This window comes from Chelonia mydas, chromosome 23 (genome assembly GCF_015237465.2).
Source record: "Chelonia mydas isolate rCheMyd1 chromosome 23, rCheMyd1.pri.v2, whole genome shotgun sequence".
Classification (NCBI taxonomy): Eukaryota; Metazoa; Chordata; order Testudines; family Cheloniidae; genus Chelonia; species Chelonia mydas.
Window position 1 is genome coordinate 1,505,751 of NC_051263.2, and position 23,178 is coordinate 1,528,928.

The 23,178-nt window shown below is 60.8% G+C and overlaps 1 protein-coding gene across 4 annotated transcripts; it reads left to right on the forward strand.

Annotated features, from left to right (window-relative positions):
* Positions 1-3,947: 3,947 nt before the first annotated feature.
* On the forward strand, positions 3,948-20,662 carry RAB4B (RAB4B, member RAS oncogene family). 4 transcript variants are annotated; one of them, XM_037884416.2, is made up of 8 exons: positions 3,948-4,087; positions 9,832-9,912; positions 11,677-11,791; positions 13,141-13,203; positions 13,733-13,887; positions 14,843-14,938; positions 15,467-15,612; positions 15,937-20,662. In XM_037884416.2, exons 1-7 carry the CDS (start codon positions 4,072-4,074, stop codon positions 15,580-15,582), a joined length of 642 nt encoding a protein of 213 aa, XP_037740344.1. In that variant the 5' UTR covers positions 3,948-4,071; the 3' UTR covers positions 15,583-15,612; positions 15,937-20,662. The 4 variants fall into 4 exon arrangements, 2 of the variants coding, with proteins under 2 accessions (XP_037740344.1, XP_037740346.1); XM_037884418.2 differs by having other exon boundaries at positions 15,996-20,662; XR_006287208.1 differs by having other exon boundaries at positions 13,733-15,612.
* The last annotated feature ends 2,516 nt before the right edge of the window (positions 20,663-23,178 follow it).

Below are 23,178 nucleotides of genomic sequence, written 5' to 3' on the forward strand. Positions count from 1 at the left end.
CGCTGGGGGAGCTCCCACAGGAGCTGCTGTGTGGGGGGAGCCGAGCGCCGGGGGGGTCGATCAGGACTTTGAACGGGGGATTACAGTACAGTCTGCAAGGGCCCCTCCCCCGTGACCTGAGCCTAGTGCCCCCATGACACTGGGCACTGCCCAGACCCAGGGAGATCTCAGCACCCCCGTCACACCGGGCGCTGTCCAGACCCCGACCGAGATCAGGGCCCCGTCATGCCGGGTGCTGCCCAGATCCCGACCGAGATCAGGGCCCTGTCGTGCAACATTTGGCAAAGATGCCCAGGGAGCTCCCCGGTGCAGACCTCAGGGACTGGGCCAAGCTGGCCCTGCCAGCCTGGATTAGAGCTGGAAGTTGACCCGCGCCACCCGCCCTGAGTCCCAGCCCTGCTGGCGGAAGGGACCCCCTGGCTCTAGCTGGGCACCGTGGGCAGAGGGCTGCTCGTGCCCTGGGCTGGGGAACCACTGCTGCCCTATGCGGTGCGGGTGCTGGCCCAAAGAGCTGGGGGCGCCAGGGCTCTCTGCGCCACCTGCTGCCCCTCCCCTGGGGAAGGCCCCTTGGGGCGTCCCTGTGGGTGAGAGCCGGCAGGTCCCTGATAACCAGCCGCCCGTGTTTTCCCAGGGTGGGTGACCGGTTAGACCAGGAAGGGAGGGCAGCGCCCCGGGGTGGGGGGTGGGGAAGCAGCTCTTGTGCTCCAGGGTTGGAGGGAGCCAATGACTTCAGGGCCAGGAAGGGAGAGAACCCAGGCGTCCTGGCTCCCCCTCTCCCCGTCTCACCACTGCCAGATGCCTCTCTCAGTTCACTTCTGTTCCCTTGAGCCCGTAGCCAGGGGGACCCGGGGCCCAGCCCCGGGCTGAGCAGGACCAGCCAGCGGGTGCCAGCCTGCCGGGGTTCCCTGATGGGGAGAGACCGAGCTCTGTATCGGGGCTCCAGGGGACCATGACTGTCAGTCCACACCTAGTACCAGCAGCCCCTTGGGGAGGAGGGCCAGGACTAATGGTTAGAGCTGGGGGCTGGGAGCCAGGACTCCTGGGTTCCTTCTGTTCGAGCTCTGGGAGGGGGGTGGGGTCCACTGGTTAGAGCGGGGGGCTGGGAGCCAGGACTGCTGGGTTCTGCCCCAGCTCTGGGTGTGGGGTGGGGTACACAGTGCAGGGCAGAGGCTGCCCCCTGGGGGTGGGGAGGGGGTGTTGGTCACGTTCCTATTGCTGCCCTTCCCCGCTGTGGTCCCTGCTCGAAGCTGGTGACTGCAGCTGGCTCTTATCAGCGGCTCCCGCCCTGCCATAAAGCTCAGGGGGGGAGCAGACCTGACAGCACCAGAGCCTGGACAAAGGGCGCTGGGGCCTCTTCTGCCCCAAGGACGGGGCGCGGGGCTGCACTTTGCCTGACGTGCCCCACCCCAGAGCTGGCTGCATCCCTCTGCCAGGGCCGCTTCAGACCCTGGAAGTGGGGGAGAGAGACCGTGCGGCGGCTGAGGTCTCTGGGGGGCCTGCTGGGGATTCATGGCAGTCGGGGGCATGTGGGGGGGGGGAGAAATCAGAAATCTGCCCCATCTCTGCCCCCTTGCTCAGCACCCCCCTCCCCCACCCCACGGCTGTCGGGCCTGGGCGGACTTTCCTGGAACCCGGACGATTTGATTCCTCTGGGCAAACCCCACTTCCCTTGCGGAAAACAGGAATCTGGGATGCAGCGCTGGAAAACCCCGCCTGACGGGAACCCGGCCGGCTGGGGGGGGCAGCTGGGTTAGGGGCCGGGATCTCAATGGAGCAGGTCCAGCAGCCCCTAGCCAGGGATCTGGCCCCAGACCCTTAACCAACAGCATCAACTGTGGGAAAAGCCCAGGGCCTGGCTCTCACCCTCCCTGGTTCTAACCACTAGACCCCACTCCCCTCCCAGTGCACGGGAGAGAACCCAGGAGTCCTGGCTCCCAGCCCCCCAGCTCTAACCACTAGACCCCACTCCTCTCCCAGAACTGGGAGAGAACCCAGGAGTCCGGGCTCCCAGACCCCACTGCTCTATCAGGCAACTTGGATGCCCCCTGGTTTTTATTTCCTGGGCTGGAGGGAGGCGGTATGGGGGTTTGGTGGGGGTGCTGGGAGCCTCCATTTCTTCATCCCCATTAACCGCCCCCCCAATCTGAGCCCCCCCCCCCCCAGCAGCTGTTCCAGGAACTGGCTGGCAGAGGTGAGGTTGCCCCACGGGCACGGGGAGGGCGTGTTCGCTTGGCAGGTACAGGGAGTCCATGGTACAGCCTCCCGCTGACTTGCCACACCCAGCCGGCCTGCGTCCCCCCCGCCCTGGGTCAGGGCTTGCTGGGGCCTGTGGATGCGAGCACAGGGCTCTGGGGCGCGTCTCAGCGCTGTGCCCACGCAGTGCCGGGGGGGCAGCGAGGGGCAGCGGGGAAACAGGATGCCTGGGTCCAATCCCTGGCTCTGGGGGGAGTGGGGCCCAGTGGTTAGAGTGGGGGGGAGGGGTCTGGACAGCAGGACTCCTGGGTTCCGTCCCTGGCTCTGGGGACAGTGGGGTCTAGTGGGTTAGAGCTGCGGGGGCTGGGAGCCAGGACTCCTGGGTTCTCTCCCAGCTTGAGGCTAAGCTTATCTCTCTCTGGGGGAGGGCCTGGGGGCCCCCTCCTAGGAACCCAACCTGCCAGCCCCCCCCAGCCCACTAGGCCCCACTCAACTCCCAGAGTACAACATGGCAGGGGGCTGCCGGTGAGGGGCATCGCCAGAGCTGGGGGGAGACCAGGGCTGCTTAGATCCAGCTTCTGACACCTTGGGGGAAGCGGCCCACACAGCTGCCCCCCGCCGTGCTCCTGGGGCTCTTAGCTCCCCAACCCCGCCTTCCCTCGGCAGCAAATCCGGGGTGGGGAGGGACGCTCCCCGGGTGGAATCGCTGGGCGCAGGGCACCCCTCGCACTCGCAGCCTCGGCGCAGGCCTTGGGTGTGTGGGGTCATTCCCGTCACACGGACACCGGCCTCCGCAGGCAGATTTCAGGCCTGGGCACGTGCCCCACCTGCCCCCACCACGGGGCCACCTGCCCCATGCACCACTGCGACATGCCCCCACCACGGTGCAACCCGGCCCTGCAGCGAGTTCCCCTGCCCCCGGGCTGACGGCGCTGGGGGGGCCGATTTTGCCCCCCGAGGGTGAGCCCCAGGCTGGGCTGAGCTCCATGGGGGGTGGGACTGGAAAACAGCCGTGAGTAACGGGGAGTGGCAGGGGGCAGAGCAGTCAAGGCTGTGGGGAGGTGTCGGGGATCTGAGCCAGGCCTGCCTGGGGGCCCCCCAGGTGCCCGGTGATGGGACACAGGAGGTGCCGGGGCTCTAAGGCGGGTGCAACGGGTGAAATGAAAGAGCCGTGGGCAGCCAGCCCTGGTGGCAGAGAAGCTGCATGTGGCCCGGCAGGGTGCGGGGTGGGGGGTTGTGGGGGACCGATGGGCCTCAGAATTGAGCCACCCCCTCTCCTGATGCCATGGGGGTCGGGGGTGTGGGTGGGGGGCTTGAATTCTGGGGACACAAACAAGCCACCTACTGGGGGAAGCGGCGTGACACCGACACGCTGCCCCCCCTTCCCCCAGCAGCCCCCCAGCCCCGGGCACAGGTTACACTCACTGCCCCCCAGCGTGACCCCCAGCTGCCCCAATCCCAAACCCCCACCCCGAGCCACCAGAGAACCCAGGAGTCCTGGCTCCCAGCCCCCCCCCCCCCCCCGCTCTAACCACTAGACCCCACTCCCCTCCCAGAGCTACCAGAGAACCCAGGAGTCCTGGCTCCCAGCCCCCCCCCCGCTCTAACCACTAGACCCCACTCCCCTCCCAGAGCCACCAGAGAACCCAGGAGTCCCGGCTCCCAGCCCCGCCCACCCCTCAGCCTTTCCCTCTAAGCCCCGCCCCTGCCCCCCGCCTCCCGGTGACGTCAGACGCACGCCGGCGTGGGCGCGCACGGACCCGGAAGCGCCTCCCCCAGCCGGGTCCGCGGGCGCCGCCATATTGGCGGATCCTGGGCGCCGCCATATCGCGCCCGCTGCGCTCGGTTCTGCCCGGTGCCGCCGCCCCAGCCCCAGCCATGTCCGAGAGCTACGGTCAGCGGCGGGGGGAGCTGTGAGCATGGGGTGGGGGCTGGAGGGTGCGGGGGTGGTGGGGGGAGCTGTGAGCATGGGGTGGGGGCTGGAGGGTGCGGTGGGGGGAGGGGGGAGCTGTGTGCGGGGGGGGCGGGGGCTGGAGGGTGCGGGGGGGGGAGGGGGGAACTGTGAGCATGGGGTGGGGGCTGGAGGGTGCGGGGGTGGTGGGGGGAGCTGTGAGCATGGGGTGGGGGCTGGAGGGTGCGGGGGGGGGAGGGGGGAGCTGTGAGCATGGGGTGCGGGGGCTGGAGGGTGCGGGGGGGGAGGGGGGAGCTGTGAGCATGGGGTGCGGGGGCTGGAGGGTGCGGGGGGGGGAGGGGGGAGCTGTGAGCATGGGGTGCGGGGGCTGGAGGGTGCGGGGGGGGAGGGGGGAGCTGTGAGCATGGGGTGCGGGGGCTGGAGGGTGCGGGGGGGGAGGGGGGAGCTGTGAGCATGGGGTGCGGGGGCTGGAGGGTGCGGGGGGGGGAGGGGGGAGCTGTGAGCATGGGGTGGGGGCTGGAGGGTGCGGGGGGGGGGAGGGGGGAGCTGTGAGCATGGGGTGGGGGCTGGAGGGTGCGGGGGGGGAGCTGTGAGCATGGGGTGCGGGCTGGAGGGTGCGGGGGGGGAGGGGGGAGAGGAAATGAAGCGCGTCCCCCGAACGCGGGGGGTGTGGGGAAGATGAGGGGTGGTGAATTTCTGCCCCGGGGGAGCCTGCCCGGGTTTATTCAATGCCATCTGCTCTTGGGCTGCCCACCGCCCTCTCTGGCTTGCATGAGCTGAAATTGGGGATGGCAAATGGGGGTGTCTTGGCCTTTTAACCATTCAGATTCAAACTTCTTCCCCCTCCCCCAGTGCACAAACAAGCCCTGGGCGTGCCAGGTTCAAACCCTCATGCGATGGATTCATCCTTCCCTGGTGGGTTCATGGCGCACGGGCTGCTGAGCAAATGGGAGGTCTTTTCTTCCCCACTCCAGGGACTGTGTTTCAGTGGCCCTGTGTGCACCCGGGGGTGCTCCGGGACAGCAGGCTGGGTGCTAATGGAGGAACAGAGACGTGACTTTTCCACCGCCTCTGCCCGTGCGAAAAGCCCGACCATTGGGCTTCCTCGGGTTGTCTGCACGGGGAGTTCTTGCCCCGTAGTGCCACGTGTGGGCGTTCTTATTCCGCACGAAGTTTCTGGTTCTGAATTAGGCTAAGGTGCTTTGGAGGAAGGCCTGGGCTGCACTGAAAAGTTGTCAATGGAGCTATGCCGATGCCACCTTCCAGTGCAGCCCAGGCCCGCGCGGGAGTCAGCCGCCCCTAGGAACACGTCACGTGCCATGGGTGCCTGTCTCTCTCATCGAGGCTGAGAAATAAAGCCCGGGGCCTTGTCCGTACAGACAACTGGCAGCTCTAGCGATCCCGGGAGAGCGAAAGCGGCGAGTTAACGCCGAACCAGCCTGTTAGTGTTGGCGCAGCTATTCCAGCCTGGCAAAGGGCGTTCGTTCTACAGGTATAACGGGGAGTCTACACTGCAAAGTTAGATCAGCTTCGCTACATCCCCCAGGGGTGTGCAAAATTCACAATCCTCAGAGGAGCTGACTAGGCCCTGGTGCAGACGCCACTCGGTCAGTGGAAGAATTTTTCCACCAGCCTCGCTACCGCCTGGCGGAGCGGTGGGTTAACGGCGGGGGGAGGAACACCCTCCGTTGTGGTAGTTGGTGTCTACACGACAGCAGCACAGCTGCACCCCAGAGTGACCTGTGTCCACACTGGGGCTTGGGCTGGTGTCACTCTGCCAGTGAAATAAACCGAAAATCACGCCAGCCAACACGATCGGAAAGCTGGGTAGACTCCACCGCTGACTTTCGCTACTGGGCCGCTCGAAAGGATGAAGAGTTTGTTTAAAACCACCTCTGTCGGAAGTCTTGCTGGCTGTTCTTCCGGCCTGACTCACGGGGAGAGCAGGGGAATCTCTTCACTTGGTTTTCTTTGTGCCTCGGCCAGCACTTTGCATATCCTCCGTTCCGCTGTTCGGGCGGTTTCCTCAGTACCTGCGCTGGTGTTTGTGTTGCATTCCGCAAGAGCACAGACTGGGCCACCTGAAAAATGTGATCATAAGACCGCAGTTGGCAGAGAGGCAGGTGCAGTGGCTGAAACGACTTTGAACTCGCTCAGCCTAGATATCAAGATAACTGAGTTCCCTTTAAACCTGGCAAAGGCTTTCTGGTTGCTGGGCCCAGGTTTGTCTTTCAGGCGGAGTCCTGGGGTTTTAAGATAGGGAGATAGCATCCAGTGCTTGAGGTTTCTCTTTCTGGGAAAACAGCATCCCAAATATTTCCCTTGTAAACAAGGTAATAATGGGACCTAAATAACTGAAGGGAGGTGATTTTGCTTAATGGGAGAAGCCTTTCTCTCAGAGCTAGCATTGATTTTTAGCGTAGGATTCTCCATCACTGGCCATTTTAAAATCACGCTGGGATCTTTTTCTAAAAGACCTGCTCTGGTTCACGGAGGAATTACTGATGCAGGGAAGTGCTGTGGTCTGGGTCAGACGAGATTACTTAGCCCGGCCTCAGACTAGATGACTAACTGAGATCTCTTCTAGTCCGGTGGTTCTGTGATTGCAATGGTTCCTGCTGGCCGTGGATTCGCTGAACTAGTGAAGGGGAACCAGGGAGAACACTTCTGCTTTTGTTGTGAGGGCGTTTGTGGTTCAAACACTGCGAGGTTCTGCCGAACACTAGACACTTCTATGGGTAAGGTAGATAGGTTTGGTAGGCTGACACCACGGCTCATCATGACCTGTATTGTCTCGTTATTTCCTGATGTCTCCCCCTGGCTGTACCTGCCTGTTGTCTCTTGGCCCCGCAACTGGGGTCCTGTGCACTCGGCAGCCTCCGCAGGGTCAGTGGCAGGATGCTCTTCTTAGAAAGGATTGTAAATCAGGGCTTTTCAAGGAGCATCTCTTTCCCCCCCACACCCCCGTACGTTATTCCATCATTGTTGCCTGCGGGGTTTCTTGCACCTTCCTCTGAGCTGTCAGGAGCTGGCCTTTGTTGGACACAGGTGATGGGCGTGGCTGGAGGCCTGGTCAGAGCTGATGTGGCTGTGCCCAGCGCTTCTATGCCAGAGAGGGAATGGGGCATGAAACCTCCTGCTGAGCTGAGGCTAAACAAACAGCCTGACTTGGGAACAGTGACAAGAGGGAGGGACACAGACTCCCGCTGTGACCTTGAGCGAGCCCCTGCCTCAGTTTCCCCACTTGTAAAATGCTTTCCTACCAATGGGTGAGTGTTAAAGATTGAGGTGCTCAGATAACACTGTCACGGGGCCATACATGTACCGATGCCTTCCCCCCCTCAATGTGTTCTTAATGGAGCGGTTACCCAGGTGAGGAGTAAAATTGTGGTCCCCAGGTCCAAATGGTGTGAATACCTGGGTAGGTGGTAATTTGGCGCGGGAGTCTTCACAAGCAGGGAATGCTCCGTGTGTCGTGTGGAGTGGTGTTCGTCAGCCTGCTCTGCTTGGCAACCCCTCGTCTGACGCCAAAAATGTGCCAATGAGAATAAGTCTCTGTAATTCTCTGGGTGAAGACTTGCCGTGGAAAGGGAAAGGTGTATTGTGGCTTTGATTGGACCAGAATTGTCACTGCCTTATGCCCCCCGGTTGCCTTTGGTTGTGACCCACCAGTCGAGTAGCACTGATATGGGCTTCGATGCAATGCCTCTTGCTTGCAAATTCTTCCAAACGTGCCTCTGTTAAATGAAAGGAGACGTTAGATTCATAAACAAAGTGCCGGTGTGTGGGACTTAAAACCAGCATGCACACACAGGGGTCTGCAGGCTGGTCTACGCTGGGCGCGTACGTCGGCGTCGTGTGGAAAATCCACCCCCTGAGAGACGGAGTTACGCCGACCTGACCCCGTGCAGACAGGGAGAACCCCTCCCGTCGGCATGGTGCTCTTAGTGGCTTAAGTGTAGATGTGCCTGGCAAGTCAGAAAATCGACCTCCCGCCCTTTCTGTGGCGCTCATCCCCACCAAATAAAGGCCCGTTCGCTGTTTGGCTTCTTCCTCTGCATGGGGACAAGGCCTTTCTCTGTCTGTGGGGCACCCCGCAGAAGGGGGGGGGTCTCTAGGCTTTACTGTCATGCCACCGGGATGGGTTGGAATCCGAGCCGGAGATCGCGCCTCGCGCCGCACCAGAAGGAACCGGCTCTGGCCGGTGGTTGGGGGGAGCGTCCGGGACTTCAGCCCAAGAGATCTCTGGAGGCTGCTGTAATGGGAGGCTTTCGGAGGCGGCGGGGAATACGGTACGTTCTGTCCGGTGCCCACCTGCGGGGGGGGACACGCTGCGGCGCACTCTGGGAAGTCTGTTGGTCTCATTCGAACGCGTGCTTTGTTTCTATGCTTCCCCTCTGCCCCTGAGGTCTTTGCACAGTGCGTTTAGCCCTGGGGAACGGCCGAGGGCTTGGCTTCCCCTGCCTGCTGCTGTGCAGGGATCCAACCCGCGGTGCTGGGCAGCCTGGCTCCAGCTGGGCACAGCAGCGGCTTACGGAGGAGCTGCTGGGCTGGAGCAGCCCTGAGCCTGTCTCGGCCTGCGTTCCGGCTCTGACAGTGGTTGGTGCTAGATGCTTCAAGGACAGCAGCAGCCATGGGATAATCTGCCCCCATGTTATGTCCTATGCTGGTTTCTAACAGTTTGCTTGCTTAAGCCCTGAAGTAGGAGGAGGGTTAATGACCCTTCTAAAACTGTTCATTAACTAGAACGATTCTGGTTCTTCTTGTTATGCATATAAATGTCCAGATGGTTTTTACCTTCCTAAGTTCTTGGCCTCAACAGCTTCATGTGGCAATGAGTTCCATAGTCCAACCGTGGTCTGTCCTTTGGCCAGCTGTGCATTTCCCACCATTGAATCACACTGGAGTCCCGTTGTTCTTGAGTTACCGGCCAATGAGAAGGGAGACCAGGAGCTACCGTTCTCGAGACCCGGCCAATTTATCACACCCCCCTGGCTTGTCTCCTTTCTAAGATAACCAGTCCCACTGTCTTCACAGGACTGTTGGTCCAAGCCTTTGATTGTTCTGACTGGCCTCCTGTGAATGCCTTCTAATTCTGTAATAGCCTCACCTCCTGCCAGTAAGACTTGTAGGGGATTTGAACCTGTGACCTCACATGCTCTACATTGCAGTGGAACCTGGCAGGCTCCAGCCTCTAACCCCTGGGGGCCACTCTCTGGGCTGAGCGATGTCCTGTCTCTGCTCTCAGGCTGCTCCTGAGTCGTCATAATTGTGTGCACTCCTGGCTGCTGGCGATCACTGCAGCGTGCCGATCGGGTATTCCTGCCCCAGCGTGAACAGAAGGGAGCTGGCTAATGCTGAATGGGGTGCAAATAATGCTTTAGTAAGCTAACAGCAGTGCCAAAAGACGCCAAGCTGAGATCAGGCCCCCTTTGCGCCGGGCGCTGTATGTACACCTAGGACGAGACTGTCTCTACCTCAGCGTGCTTAGTCTAATGAGACAAAGATGGGCCAAAGGAAGCGTCACTATCCCTTTTACTGCGGCCCGGGAAATGAGGTGACGTGCCAAAGTCACACGGGGAGTTTGACGCCGGGGAGCACTGCACGTAATGTTTCTCGGTGTATGTTTCTAAAGACTGGTCGAGAAGATGCTCTGCTTTTTGTAAACCTCCCCAGCCCCCTTCCTCACGCGCGAGGGTCACAATCGTGCTTATTTTGTTCTTCAGATTTCCTCTTCAAGTTCCTTGTGATAGGAAGTGCCGGTACTGGGAAGTCCTGTCTCCTGCATCAGTTTATAGAGAATAAATGTAAGTAGCCCTGTTCCTGTTGCCAATGTCGTTGTTTAGATGAACTGATTTCTCTTTTGCTCCGGTGTGTTTCCTAAGATCCGAGACCCTCTGGAGCTGGTCCAAAAGGGAAGATTCCGCTGTACAATTGTTGCCAGAAAGACAATTGAATTTGCATTCCGGTCTGTCCTTCAGCTCCCCAAACTTGCCTTTTACCAAAGAAACTCTGATGAAAGAGTGGGGGTTTCCACATCCAAACGTGTGAAACTTCAAAGCTGTGATGGAGTTTTTTTTATTATGACATTTTTAAACTTCAGCCTTCTTGAAAACCCGCTTCCTATTTTAACATTTTTTTCTGAATGGGAAAGTGGAAATGGCTCGACTAGCCTAACGAAATCAAAGGTGAAACCCCTCCTGCTTTGTGGTTTTCATCGCAGATGTCTTTGCACAGCCCTGGCTTCCTCCGTGTGTTCAGCAAATTACAAAATTGTATTCCAAAGGGGCTTCCTATGTTGGTAAAGAATCCGTCTGGTGCTTGATTTTCACACACTGTTGTGTACTAGCTTAACCGTGCCAAGGAAACGAAAAGGGCGCGTTATGGCGCGCGCAGACACACCCCAACGCCAACCGGTTAGTTGTTGACACATCATCTCTGCTGCTTCGTTAGCCCCGTGTGAGCAGGTTTGTGCTGGGTTACGCCAGCTGCCTGCATTAGATTTGAAGCTCCCGCGGTAGGGTGCTGTGGTGTCCGTGTTTCGTTAGGGACGCTTTCTGCTGCGGTGACATGACTTGCGTGGGGCTTGGCACAGGCTGGGAGATTGCATGGCAGCTCTGGATCAGAACTCTTCTGCCGCCGCGCCTAAAGCCCTGTTTTCACGGGCTGTACCAAAACCGCAAAATTGGCTCAGTCCGGCACATTTTCCAGCAGTGGGGAGGCAAAAGCAGGCCTCTCTGTGTGCCGGCCTCCTCTCGGGACAGCAGGGTATTGGACCAGCAGGTTTGGGGGGGCGGCTGGTTTTATGGCAGGCGCAGTAGCCGGCACCGCCGCTGCATGGAGTGCGCTGCAAGCCCCTCTGAGCAGGAGACCGACGTGGGGCTGCCTGCTTCCACCTGCTGCTGGAGAAGTCGCAGCAGGCGGGGGGGGGCCGGGGATGCTCCACTAAATCCTCTCCTTTGCCTCTGGCGCTGCCTTAAACAACAACAGAAAAGATGCAGTTTTCTTTGTGCCTTAGGCTGCTGTGTGCGCTTAAGGGCAGGAGCCCAGGGCTGGGCCCGCAGGGGGCTGCGGATTGGGAGTGAGGGGCACCGGCAGAGCTGGGGGGAGCCCAGGGCTGGGCCCGCAGGGGGGGTGCAGGTCGGGAGTGAGGGGCACTGGCAGAGCTGTGGGGGGGAGGGGGGAAGCCCAGGGCCGGGCTAGCAGGGGGCTGCGGGTGGGGAGTGAGGGGCACCGGCAGAGCTGGGGGGGAGCCCAGGGCTGGGCCTGCAGGGGGCTATGGGTCAGGAGTGAGGGGCACCGGCAGAGCTGTGGGGGGGGAAGCCCAGGGCCGGTGTAGCAGGGGCTGCAGGTGGGGAGTGAGGGGCACCGGCATGTCGCTCCGCAACACCTGGAGTCTCCAGTCTGCGCAGGAATCAGAGTGAAGCAATTGCAGGTCGCTTGGGGCTCTCGGGTATCAGCACTTGGACTGGAAGCTCCTGGTTCCGGAGCGGCTACGCGTTGTAGCTGATCCCTAACTGACCAGGGGCCTTCTCGGTAAGTCACTGATTTGGGATCTCTCCCTTCTTCAGTCAAGCAGGATTCCAACCACACGATCGGAGTGGAGTTTGGGTCGAAGGTGGCTAATGTCGGTGGGAAAACGGTGAAACTGCAGATCTGGGATACGGCAGGACAAGAACGGTTTAGGTAAAAAACCATCCATCCAGCGAATGACCATCTGAAAGGTCTGTGGGGTAACATCCACGGAAGGTGTGCCGTAGCAGCCAGCTTTCCAGGCTACATCTGGAGACTGGGTAAAATATTGCTTGATGTCCCAGAAGCCTGCAAAAGGAGTGTCTTGCATGTGTAAAAGCAGCTGCGGGCGTTAAGCGGAATCAGAGATTTACAAGGATCGCTTTTCCCGCACCCATGGAGGTGCAGCCACCTCTGGGGTGGGACATAGCAGATGGTTACCAGCACAGCACAACGCTCCACACCAGTGTAACACAGGACATGGAGAGGCCTGTGGGCGGACAGAGAGATGCTGTACTTAGCTTTAGTCCTGGAGCCGTGACCATATTTCAGCTCTGGCATTACTGCAGCCCTTAAAGGACCCCGACTGAGATTGGGGACCTCCGTTGTGCCCGGTGTTGCACAGCGAGAGACGGTCCCTGCCCTGCAGAGGTTACGGGACAAACAGGCAAGACCCAGACAGGGTGGGGGGACACTGAGGCACAGAGGAGTGGGGACTTGTCCAAGGTTACATGGCAGGTCAATGGCAGAGCTGGGACTGAACCAAGGTGTCCTGACTCCCAGCCCAGTGTCCTGCCCAATAGGCCGTGCTGCCACCCCGCCACCTAACTCTTGGCTGCTTGTATCTTTCCGTGAGTGATTTTAAAAGCCCTGAGTCCCGGAGTCAAATTGATCTTGGGGCTGCGGCTCGGGCCCAGGGGTGCGGCAGCAGGGTTTCTGCTTCTCTGGAGTCTCCCCAGGGTATGAGGGGTTCGGACGATGGCATCTCTGATAGGGGACCCCCCCCCCTTCCCAAGTGCAGCTGGAGACAGCCTTTCCATTGGTCTTGGGGTGTGGGGCCTTTCCCGGTCGGATGCTGGGTCCCGGAATGCAGGACTTTCCCCTCTGGGGACACCGGCTCTGACCTGTCCTTGGTGTGAGGGGCTGGCGGGCCCAAGGGGCCTTTCCCCTCTAGGCGGCACTGGCAGGCTCAGGGAATGGGACCCCCTCAGCCAGGGGTGATGGACGGCTGCTCCAGTCTGAGATGGATCCATGGGGCAGGTTGGCCAGCCTCTAAGAGGAGCCAGCCACGCTGGCCCTGTCCGTGCTGGGGTGGCCGCCAGACTCCCGCCTCGTACCGTGCTTGTCCCTTCGGCTCCTCCATTACCCAGCTGCCCGACGCCTTCCCCCGCCCCCTGTCCCACAGGCCTGTTCTCCCAGCATGTCCCAGGCTGGCCTCATGCAGAGCTGACCCGAAATAGCCCCGCGGTTCCCAGTGGGCTCCTGGCCCTGCTGATCGCTCGGTCTCTCTCCTCGCCCTCTAGGTCGGTGACTCGGAGCTACTACCGCGGTGCTGCCGGGGCCCTGCTGGTGTACGACATCACCAGGTGGGTGTCCTTGGCGGCTCCTCGCCGCTGGGGGAGACTCTCCCGGCTGGCGTTCGGAGCGATGCCCTGGGGACCCCTCCTCTCCTGGGGCTCCCAGGAACGGGGCGAGCTCCCTGGGCAGGTTTCCAGACAGAACTAGACTAAAGCCTGCGAAATGGAAACAGAACAAGCCCCCCTTGTTCCGGCCTGAGCATCCGCCCCAGGGAGCTGGTCCGGTCCCATCATGGCGGCTGAGCTGAATCGGTTCTGTTCTGCCCCTCGACTTCGCCACGTAGGAACACCCTCCGGGTCTGTTCAGCCCACGGCCGAGGTCCGTGCCAGCAGCGGGCACCGCACAGGGAGTGCCCTGCTCGGCCAACCCCTCTGGCAGGCGTCAAGCAACTCCCTGTGGTGGGGAGATGGACACGAGTCTTATAAACGGGTTGAGAAGAGCAGGGCCTAGGCCTGGAGGGCAGCCCCTAATCTGGGATTTGCGAGAAGTGCCCGGTTGCCGGATGCCCCCTGCTGCCCCCTCTGTCCTGTGTTGCAGCCGGGAGACCTACAATGCGCTGACCAACTGGCTGACGGACGCCCGGACCCTCGCCAGCCCCAGCATCGTCATCATCCTCTGCGGGAACAAGAAGGACCTGGATGCAGACCGGGAAGTGACCTTCCTGGAAGCCTCCCGCTTCGCACAAGAGAACGGTACCAAGCTGGGGCCCGGGGAGGGGCTGCTCTGGGGGCTCATTAGTTTTGACTATCACATGGTCCTGCCTTGCCCTTTCCATGTGGGGTGGGGGGGGTGTTCCTTGGGGATGTTCCTGTCCCCTACCTGCTTTGCCATGGCACCAGGGCTTAGTGGTGTGAAAGCGTCCCGCAGCCAGGCCGGGTCCAGCAGGGTAAGGAACTATGGAAGTGGGGTGGGGGCAGGCAGGGCTGGCCCCAGGGCAGTGCTAGGCGCAGGGCGCTCTCCCCTGGCAGTCTGGGCTGGCCCCAGAGTGGGTGCTGGTGGGTGCGGTGTTGCTACCAGGAGCTGTCTTTCCCATGAGTGGTAACACTGCAGTCCTTGCCATGCCAGCATTAAAATCCCGTGGCCACCAAAAGGGGTCATCAGCCCTGGGGTACTGCCCCAATCCCGTCCTGCCTCCTTAAACATCCCTTGGAGGCAGGGCGCTCCTTTGTTGCTGAGCGCTGCTGGGCGAGGGTGGCAGCTGTGTTTGGACCCCCGGGGCGGGCGACTGAGCTCCGCAGAGCCCGGGGGCCAAGGGCGCTAGATGAAAAGCGCGGAAGAGCTGCTGGAATGGCTCCCCGGCACTGGTGCTGTTTGGCCAGGAGGGGGCGCTTGGACTCCGTGGTTAGAGCACGGTGTCAGACTGGAAGCACCGGATTTCGTGTGTTCAGTGGTGCCGCTGGATCGGGCCCCACTCCACCCAGGCTGCCCAGGGTATGAGAGGTGAGGACGGACCGTGCCCTGCAGGTCCCGCTGCAGAGCGAACTGCTCTCTTCTGTGTGTTGGCGGGGCTGGATCCCGAGCGAGGAGTTGCGTTGTCTCGGGATACCCAGCTGGGGATGTCCCGTGCTTAGCGTGTGGGCCGAGGCGAATCGTGCTGTGAGCCGCACCCCGGTTACCTTCCTGCCGTTTCTCTCTTCGCCTCGGCAGAACTCATGTTCCTGGAGACCAGCGCGCTGACCGGGGAGAACGTAGAAGAAGCTTTCTTAAAATGTGCCAGGACCATACTAAACAAAATTGAATCAGGTACGAAGGCTGGAGATGGCAGGGGGCACCGAGGGGCGTGACACAGCCCAACGCTTCTCCGTTGAGCATTTCCAGCCTGAACATCTCGACCAGGAAAGGAAACCAGTTTCCAGTAATAATTAATAATGAGTGATAAAGACAGATTATGGTCCGGGCTCTGGCTGAGACCAGGGGCCCCCAGTCATGTCCTGACGTAGGGCAGGAGATGTGGGTATGGCCCAGTTCTCCAGGGGTGCTCAGTTGCCCCATGCCCTCTGCAGTCCGGGGCAGGGTTTGTCTGGCGCCCCCAGGGTGTTTGCTCTCCCAGCTCGCCATGGATCGATCTCCTTGATGGTAGTTAGTCTGGAGTCTGTTGTTAAGTGACTATACCCAGGAGTTGCCCGGCTGGGCGTACCCACGGCTGGCCTAGAAGGGTCTGGGTAAAGATTCCTCCCTCCCAGCCCCACGCAATCTGGGGGAGCGAGGGGAGGTGGCGGAGGGGGAGGGGACGGTTGTGTCCCCCCGCGCTGAGTGCTGCTGTCTGGCTAGGCGAGCTGGACCCCGAGAGGATGGGCTCAGGAATCCAGTACGGAGATGCCTCCTTGCGCCACCTGAGACAGCCCCGCGGGGCCCAAACCCAGAACAAGCAGCCGTGCAGCTGCTAAGGGCGAAGGCTCCCAGGAATCTGTCTGCAAGTAAGCTGGTGCGGGGTGCGGGGGAGCTGAGAAGCCACCATGCGTGCTGGCTCAGCTGTGGTGTCCTGGGGGGGCCGGGTTGTCCAGAGCCGAAGGGCTGGCGATCTGTGGAGCGAACCCCCTCCACAGCCCCCTGGCAGTGGGGCAGGCCTGGAGCACGCGGTGCTGTGGGGGTGGAGAGGCTGGGGCGCGTCTCTCTCTGCCCTACTTCAGGGGTCAGCCGCTGCCCCACCTCCCAGGCAGCTGTCAAATCCCCTAAGCCCCCCGGGACCTGGCCATGCACCTCGGCCGCCGAGACTGACTTCTCTCCTCCTGTCTCCCCAGCGCTGGACCGTGGCCAGTCGGACCCTCCGGGGCTCAAGCACTTTCTCTTCTCTTCCCAGGACCACGTGCCTCGCTCGCTGAGCCCCCTGCTTCCCGAGCCGCGCGCCCTCTCCGAGCAGTGCGCTGCCCGCCCCTTCGGCCCACGAGCCCTGGGACTCTGGCAAACTGCCCGGTTGACTGTATGCAGCCACGGTGTCTTCTGTCGACGCTCCCTGCCCTCTGCGCGTCCCCCCAAACCTGAGGCTGTCACGGGCCCGTCTCAGTAACGACTTTCAAAGGATGAAGTAACGGGGCCCCGGCCAGCCTCCCGTAGCTAATTGCTGCTCTGGGTAGGAGAGTCCCTCTTCGTTAACACCAGGACGAGGGGGGAGCGGGTTCTCCTTGTGAAACGGTTCATTTGGGGTTGACTCCTGCTACCCCGTTGCTGGGAGCGGGGCTGGGGCTTTGCCCTGGGTAGGTGGGGGGTGTCTCTTAGCCTGGGGGACAGCGTGGAGATGGGGTTTGCCTGTCACAAACCAAAGGGCACTTGTCACGCAGGGGAGCTCGTGAGCGGTTCCCCGCAGCGAGCGGCTTGCCGGGCGGTCGAGGCTGGGCTTGGATTTCTGTTACACTGGTTTTGCTTTGGAAGCTGGGGTCTGTCTCCGCCATGTCCCGGGCTCCACCTTGTCTCGCTGCTTTTCCGCCAGCCAGCCGTCGCGCTCCCGAGCACTGTGCTTGTGAACTCTCCCCTGCCCCGGGCGCCGTGACGTTCTGGTGTAACAGACAGTCGGGGCTGGGTGGACGGCGCGTCCCCTTTGAAATACTGTAAGCTTAATACTGGACCATTGAAGTGTCCGTGGCAGGAGCCGGCTCTGCCACTGGGTTTAGTCCCAGCTCCTGCGGGAGGTTCCCTCGGGCTCCGCGGCTCGTGCGCTGAATCCCTTGGGTGGGCGTGGGCATCTGGGGTTTAAAACCCCACGGCAGCCGTAATGGCAGATCCGCATCTCAAACCAAGCACGTACCGGGCAGGAAAGTCCAGGCTGGCTGAGCCACAACCAGAGCCGGGATAACGTGCCAACAGCAGCTTCCCCTCGAGGGGGCCGGTTCGAATCCGGCCCCGCTGGGTCCAGACCAAGGGTCAAATTTTCAAGAGTGCCGAAGCAACAAGCTCCAAAGGCCTGTTGAAAGCCAATAGGATCTGGGCTCCTAAATCACCTAGTGTTCTGAATGTTAACCGCCTCTGGTTCTTGTCTGGCCCCTTTGGGGCTCCTGTCCACTGCTGGCACTAATGGCCCTCAGCGGGCTGAGAGGGGCTCGCCCTGGACAGAATCTGTCTAGCTGGAGCAATTGGCAGCCATCGCTGACTCCGGCCCACGGCTGCAGGGTTGGATTTGAAGGTGGTGACAGTGGCATAAAGACTCCTTGAGCAGCCAGAGCCGTCTGCTTTGTCCTCGTGCCGCCCCCGGCCTGCACCCCTTCCCCATCCCTCTCGCCTCCTCTGGCAACAGTGATCCCTGGCCCCCGCGTACAGCCGCTGGGCTGCGGCCCCGGTCTCTCTCTCCTAATCTTGGCCCAAAACATTGCATGACCCACGCGGCCCTCCTGCTGTAACTGCCAAACCAGTGATACTCAATAGGCGGCCCGCAGGCCAAATGTGGCCCCCCAGCTCACCTTACAAAAAGTGTGTAATTAAATTCACAATCCGTGATGCGCTGCCTTAGCAAGTGACTTACCGGCCTGACGTTCTGGCGAGAGTGTCCGCTAAACAGCGCACGGCCGCAGCCCGGTTTCTCGTTAGCGATGGAAACGGAGCCACAAACGAATGCGGCTGGGTGTAAATGTCACCAGGTCGGCAGGGGAAACCGAGCTTTGAACCCCAACCGAACGGGGGGGTTTTCTCTTTATTACGCCGGCTCGTCTAAAGCCCAAACCTGTGTGTTTAACACACCGAACTGCTGTATCTGTCCGGAAGGTCGCCACATTGAATCAGGGTAATGTGGACGTGGCCTGTCCTTCCGGCCGTGTTGTAAGACGTGAGAAAATGGAAAAATCTGCAGGCTTTGGATTGCACTTCAAATGTCCTCCTCGCCCCATCAGCAACTGCAGGGAAAAGCAGCAGCTGCTTCTCTTCAGAGAACGTGGGAACTCGCACAAAAGAAAAGGCCTTTCCTGGCTGCCGAGCTTGGGCAGTGCACGCTGGACATAGGGGGGAGCCTTGTGCTGGAGGTGAAAACACAGGTGGCCTTGTGAACCGTATGAAGCGGGTTCCCCTGTCTGAGGCCACGGCAGTGCGAAGACGGGGGGTAATTTGAGGGTTGTTTGTCAGCACTGCTTTCCGATTTACAAAATGCCAAACACCCGTCTCTGGCTGTGGATGAACTGAGCGATTGAAGTGACGCTGCCCGGCTATCGCTGTTTGCTGGAATTTACGATGGGGAAATTTTCAAGGAAGAATTTTTGTGCTGAAACCTACCCCACAGGAGAGAGCATTTTTGAAAAGGTAAAAGGCTTTTTTGGGAGGGAAAAAACCCAACTTTCTGCAGAGCTAAACCAAACTGTCTTGTACAGACAGAGGGCCCTCCGTGACAGAGAGAGAGACGGGCGTTGCCCCATGTTTCACAGCGATACGCCTTTCTTTAAATACACTTCACTGCATCGTTCACCAGACTGTCCTATGCGGTGAGTTTTGTGGGGACTTGGAAAAACCAAGTTACAGCAGAACCTCAGAGTTACTAACTGACCAGTCAGCCGCACGCCTCAGGGGAACCGGAACTACGCAATCAGGCAGCGCCCCCCCCTCCCCCCACGCAAATACAGGACAGTGCTGGGTTAAAAGTAAACCCCTAAAACAATCCAGGGAAGCAGCGTTTTTCTCCTGCACAGTGACTTTTCAAAGCTCTCTTAAGTCGATGTCCAGCTGTAAATTTTTGAAAGAACCGTAACTATTTGTTCAGCGTCGGGGTTTGAAACGAGAGTCTACTGTACCGTGATGAGCTCAGCGACCTCCATACGCTCAGCTTCTGGCTTGCAGCATTGTCTTTCCCAAGCTGTCTTACCAGTCCTTTCAGCCGAATATGGAGACCTTTTGCAGCCCGGCGGCATTCGCTCGCGAATAGAAGGCGCATGGGAGAGAGGTTTTGTGCCCTTTAGGAAGAAATAATGGACTTTCTTTCCAACCACAAGCCCAAGCTTGTGAGGCCCTGGAATTTACGAACGCTGTCCCAGGTAGCGTCTCTGTATGATATGACTGGTCACTCGAATTCCCTCAGCGGGCTGCCCCAAGGCCGTGCAAGCCAGGCCGGGGAGCTCTTTGAAGAAGCCTGTGCCTTTCTGAGCGACTTAAAAGGATGTTTCACTTCCCCACATTGTGTGTTGTTGCGACCGGTGACAGTCAGATGAAGACGAGGCAAGAATTCCTACATCACCTGAGCGAGAATTAAAATCCCAGAGCATTTGCTTTTATTCACCATCCATTTGTCTGTGCCCGAGGGACCTCGCCCTTCTCAAGCAAAGAACATTCTTGAGTCAGTTGACGATTGTAAGGCTCCAGCGCTCAGATGTCTTGGCAAATTCAGAGCAGTGGGTCTTGGTGATAGCAGAAGGATGGCCAGACCGGGTCAGACCAAAGGTCCGTCTAGCCCAGTGTCCTGTCCTCCGGCAGCGGTAACTGCCGGAGAGTGCCCCAGAGGGAACGAACAGAACAGGGAATCACCAAGTGATCCATTCCCTGTCTTCCATTCCCAGCTTTCTGAGCTTAATACGCTGACCAGGTTCGGGGTGGATGGCTAGATTCAGGCAATCTTTTAACTATGTTCGGACCAACATCCCTCTGCCAACCTGGGTTTTCCACCAGGAACATTGCGAAAAACCCAACATCCCAATTGCCTGCCGGGTGAGCATCTTCACCAGGGCGTCCGCCTTGCCCTGACCGCTCACAAAGCTTGCCCAAGATCACTGCTGTCCCCTCTCCTGTTCGAGAGTGACACACCTGGGGGCTAATGTCCATTTACAAACTTCGTCAGACAATAGAAATGCTCCTCCTTCCCTTGTCAACCAAGGCCTGTATTTACATTTTTCTTTCATTTTATGTGGTCAGCCATGCGTGCCTACGGCCCGTCTCTGGTCCTGAAATTCTCAGATCAGCCCGTGGATAGAGAGAGTTGGGTATCACTGGTGAGGCCCCTCCAGTGTCCTGCGTGGGCTGGGGCTAGTGCTGTGCGTGGTGGGGGGGACGGGGAGCCCAGCACATCCATCTTGAGCCAGTCACCTTCACCCCCCTTCGTGTGTCTCCAGAGAGCCCTGGGGTATCTCTGTCCCTTTGAAAGGCTCCTGTCTGAGCGGGGAGGGGAGCACAGATCGGGCCGCTGTTCGGAGGGGTGGGGCGACCCCCGGCTGGGTGGCTGCGTGAGCCCCGGCCCAACCAGGCGAGGGGGCGGGCTGGGTTCGTCTGTTGTGTTCTTCCGCTTAAGCTGCTGTTATTTATTAGGTGGGGGAGGACAGGAGGCTGCTGCCTTTGTGGCTTGCCTCGCACTCGGCTCTTGCCTGGCCCGTCCCCGGGCACGGGCGGGAGGACGCAAGCGGGGCTCCGTCCGATTCCTCCTGAAGCTGGGGCAGGGTGGGGAGAAATGGTTGGATCCAAACCGGTTTATAATTCACACCCTGTGAAATTTCTTCTCTTTAAAAGAAAAATCCCTCCGACTTCAGGCTGTGACAATGTGACTCGTACATAAAGTATTAACGTTTTCCACCTCCGTCCTCCTGGCGTCTGATTGCGGCTAACCAGGGTCCTGGCCACGGTCCGCATCTCCCTTGGCGCCAGGCGCTGTACGTAGCCCTCACGGCAACGAGCTGACAGTCCAGATCGCAGTGTGGCAGAGCTGGGTAGGGGGAGGCACAGAGACAGCCAGGGCTTGGCCTGTGATCCCACAGCCCGTGAGAGAGAGAGCTGGGAATTGCACCCAGGTCTCCTCAGGCTCAGCCCGGCATCTTTTAAGGTTTGCCAAGCTACGGTGTGCCCAGAGCTGGCCAGCCCGGCCCAGGCAGCCGCCCGTCCATCTCCCAAGCAGAGGGGCTGGCCCCCACCTCCTGTGGCTGGCTGGGGGAAGAGGGGCTGCGACCCATCCCTGTGGGGCTGGGACCCCGAGGGGAGGTTCCCTGGGAGAAATGTCTGGCCTTCGGTTGGGGGGCGGGGGGGGTCTTCTTACCTCTTGTGGCACCAAGTTCCAACGTCTCCGTCCGTTTCAAATCCCGACTTCCCCCCAGCGTTCGAATCAGGCCCTGATTCACCCCAGCCCGTGTTTTAAGCCAGCGGATTTCCAGGGGTGTTGAGCATGGGGGGGGGAACCCCGGGAGCTGTAACCTCGCTGCAGCCAGTCCTCGCCCGGGCGCCGCACCGCGGGGGACACAGCTTCTCTTTCCAAGCGTGTCGTAAAGCCAAGGCCACGGTGGCGGGTGACTGGGGGAGGCCGACCTGGCCAGGGATTGCTCAGACAGCTACACTAGCCCTGGGCCCTGCTCTTGGGGGAGCAGATTTCTCCCCCCCCTCCCCCAGGTGCCCCCATGCTCCCCTCCCCATGCTAGAGTAGCTGGGCTCGAAAACCTCCCTCTTGTCACACGAGGGAGTCCTTCAGCGGGCTGGAGGGGCTAGTGGCTCCCTGAGCTGGGCTCACGGGGGTCTCACACCCCTTGTCCTGCACCCTTCCCACTGGCCGTGGGGCCGAGGCTCTTTCCCCGGCTCCCACTTGCCAGTTTGAGCTCTGTTTCCCAGGCTCACGAGGCTGCCGGCTCCCCCCGCGCCTCGGCTTCCCTGGGCCACCTCGGGCCTGAAGCTGGCTGCGTGGGCCACTCAGCAGGAAGGGACAGCTGGAATCCTTCCCCCAGGCCAGGAAAAGGGGGGCTGCCCCACTGTGGAGCAGGCTGCCGGTCCCATGGCAGGGACCCTGTCACCCACCCCGTGGGAGAGGCCCAGGGAGGGAGCCCAGGGCTGCTTGGCTCATGGCGTAGGGGATACAGGAGGCCCGGCCAGGCGCTGTTAGAGTGGAAACTACCCCCTTGTGGGCGCAGGGGGTCAGGCCTGCCCCGAGGGCAGAGCGCAAGGAATGGGGGCTGGTGCCTGGTCTGATCTCAGGCTCTTCACAGGTACAGCTGAACTGCAAGTGCAGACGAGCGGGCCAGGGACCTGTTCTGGGGAGGCAGCGTGGCCTGGGGGCTAGTGCTGGCTGGGGACGCGGGAGCCCCGTGTTCTGTTCCTGGCTCTGCCAGGGGCTGGCTGGCTGACCTCATGCAAGTCCTGTCTATCTGTGCCTCAGTTTCCCCATGTGCAAAGGGGTAACGCTCCGGCCCCGCTGTGACGTGCTCTGAGATAAGGCGTATCGGCACTAGTCACCCTCGCACGCAAAGCGAGGGCCCGGGTGCTGTGAGGGGAAAGGAAACGTTTAAACTGGATTCAAGGGAAGGCCGTGTCTGGGGAACTCACTGCCACAGGATCTTACCTGCCTGAGAGCTCAGCAGGATTCCCACAGGGGGTGGAGAGGAACGTCCCAGGTATAAGCCCTGCAGGTGCAGCCCCACTGAGGCAGGGGGGTGGGGAGGGGAGGGCCTGGGGCATGTTCTCCACTCACTGCACCTTGGTCCTTGTGGGGGCCCGTGCCCTGCAGCTGGGCCATGTTCTTACAGGATCAGCCCCCTTCCCCCCAGTCCATTTCCCATAAGAGCAGAAGGTTTCCCTGGCTCCATCTGCCCCCCCAGCTCTGTGGCTGGGGGTTGCAGGTCAGGACTGAGCTGCCCCGTTCTGCTCTGCACGGCTGCCCCCCTCCCCAGCAATGGCTGCAGTTTGCTGGCACTCCGGGCAGCGGCTGGCAGGGGGGCTCCCATCTGGAAAGCTTCCCCCCCCCCCTCGGAGGAGGCAGCTGGGGCAGGTGAGGGGCGAGTGGCCCAAGGGGCTGCGGCCACCCCAGGTGCCCCCCACCCACTGCGTGTTTTCCGGGAAGAGGGAGCTGCTGCCGACATCCCGGCTACTTATAACCCCGGGGGGAGCCGGCCCCGGGATTTTCCTTCTGTCCGAACCCGGCCTCTGCTCAGACAACTGGTGATTTCTCAGCACCCCCGGGCGGGGACCCCCAGGGGCTGGCTTCCTCCAGCTGCCCCCGGGGCAGCTCCCCCTGCCACGTGGTTGGGTTGTTTCCCTGCCCCCCCCAGCTGTTCGCTGCCCTTGGGGTGTTTGTCTGGGGGGGTTGCGAGGTGTTGGGGGTCGGGTGGGGCTGA

Coding starts and splice junctions, on each gene's coding strand:
- RAB4B (XM_037884416.2), top strand. Junction 9,913..11,676: donor TCAGTTTATAGAGAATAAAT/GTAAGTAGCCCT, acceptor TCCCTTCTTCAG/TCAAGCAGGATTCCAACCAC. Junction 11,792..13,140: donor GCAGGACAAGAACGGTTTAG/GTAAAAAACCAT, acceptor CTCGCCCTCTAG/GTCGGTGACTCGGAGCTACT.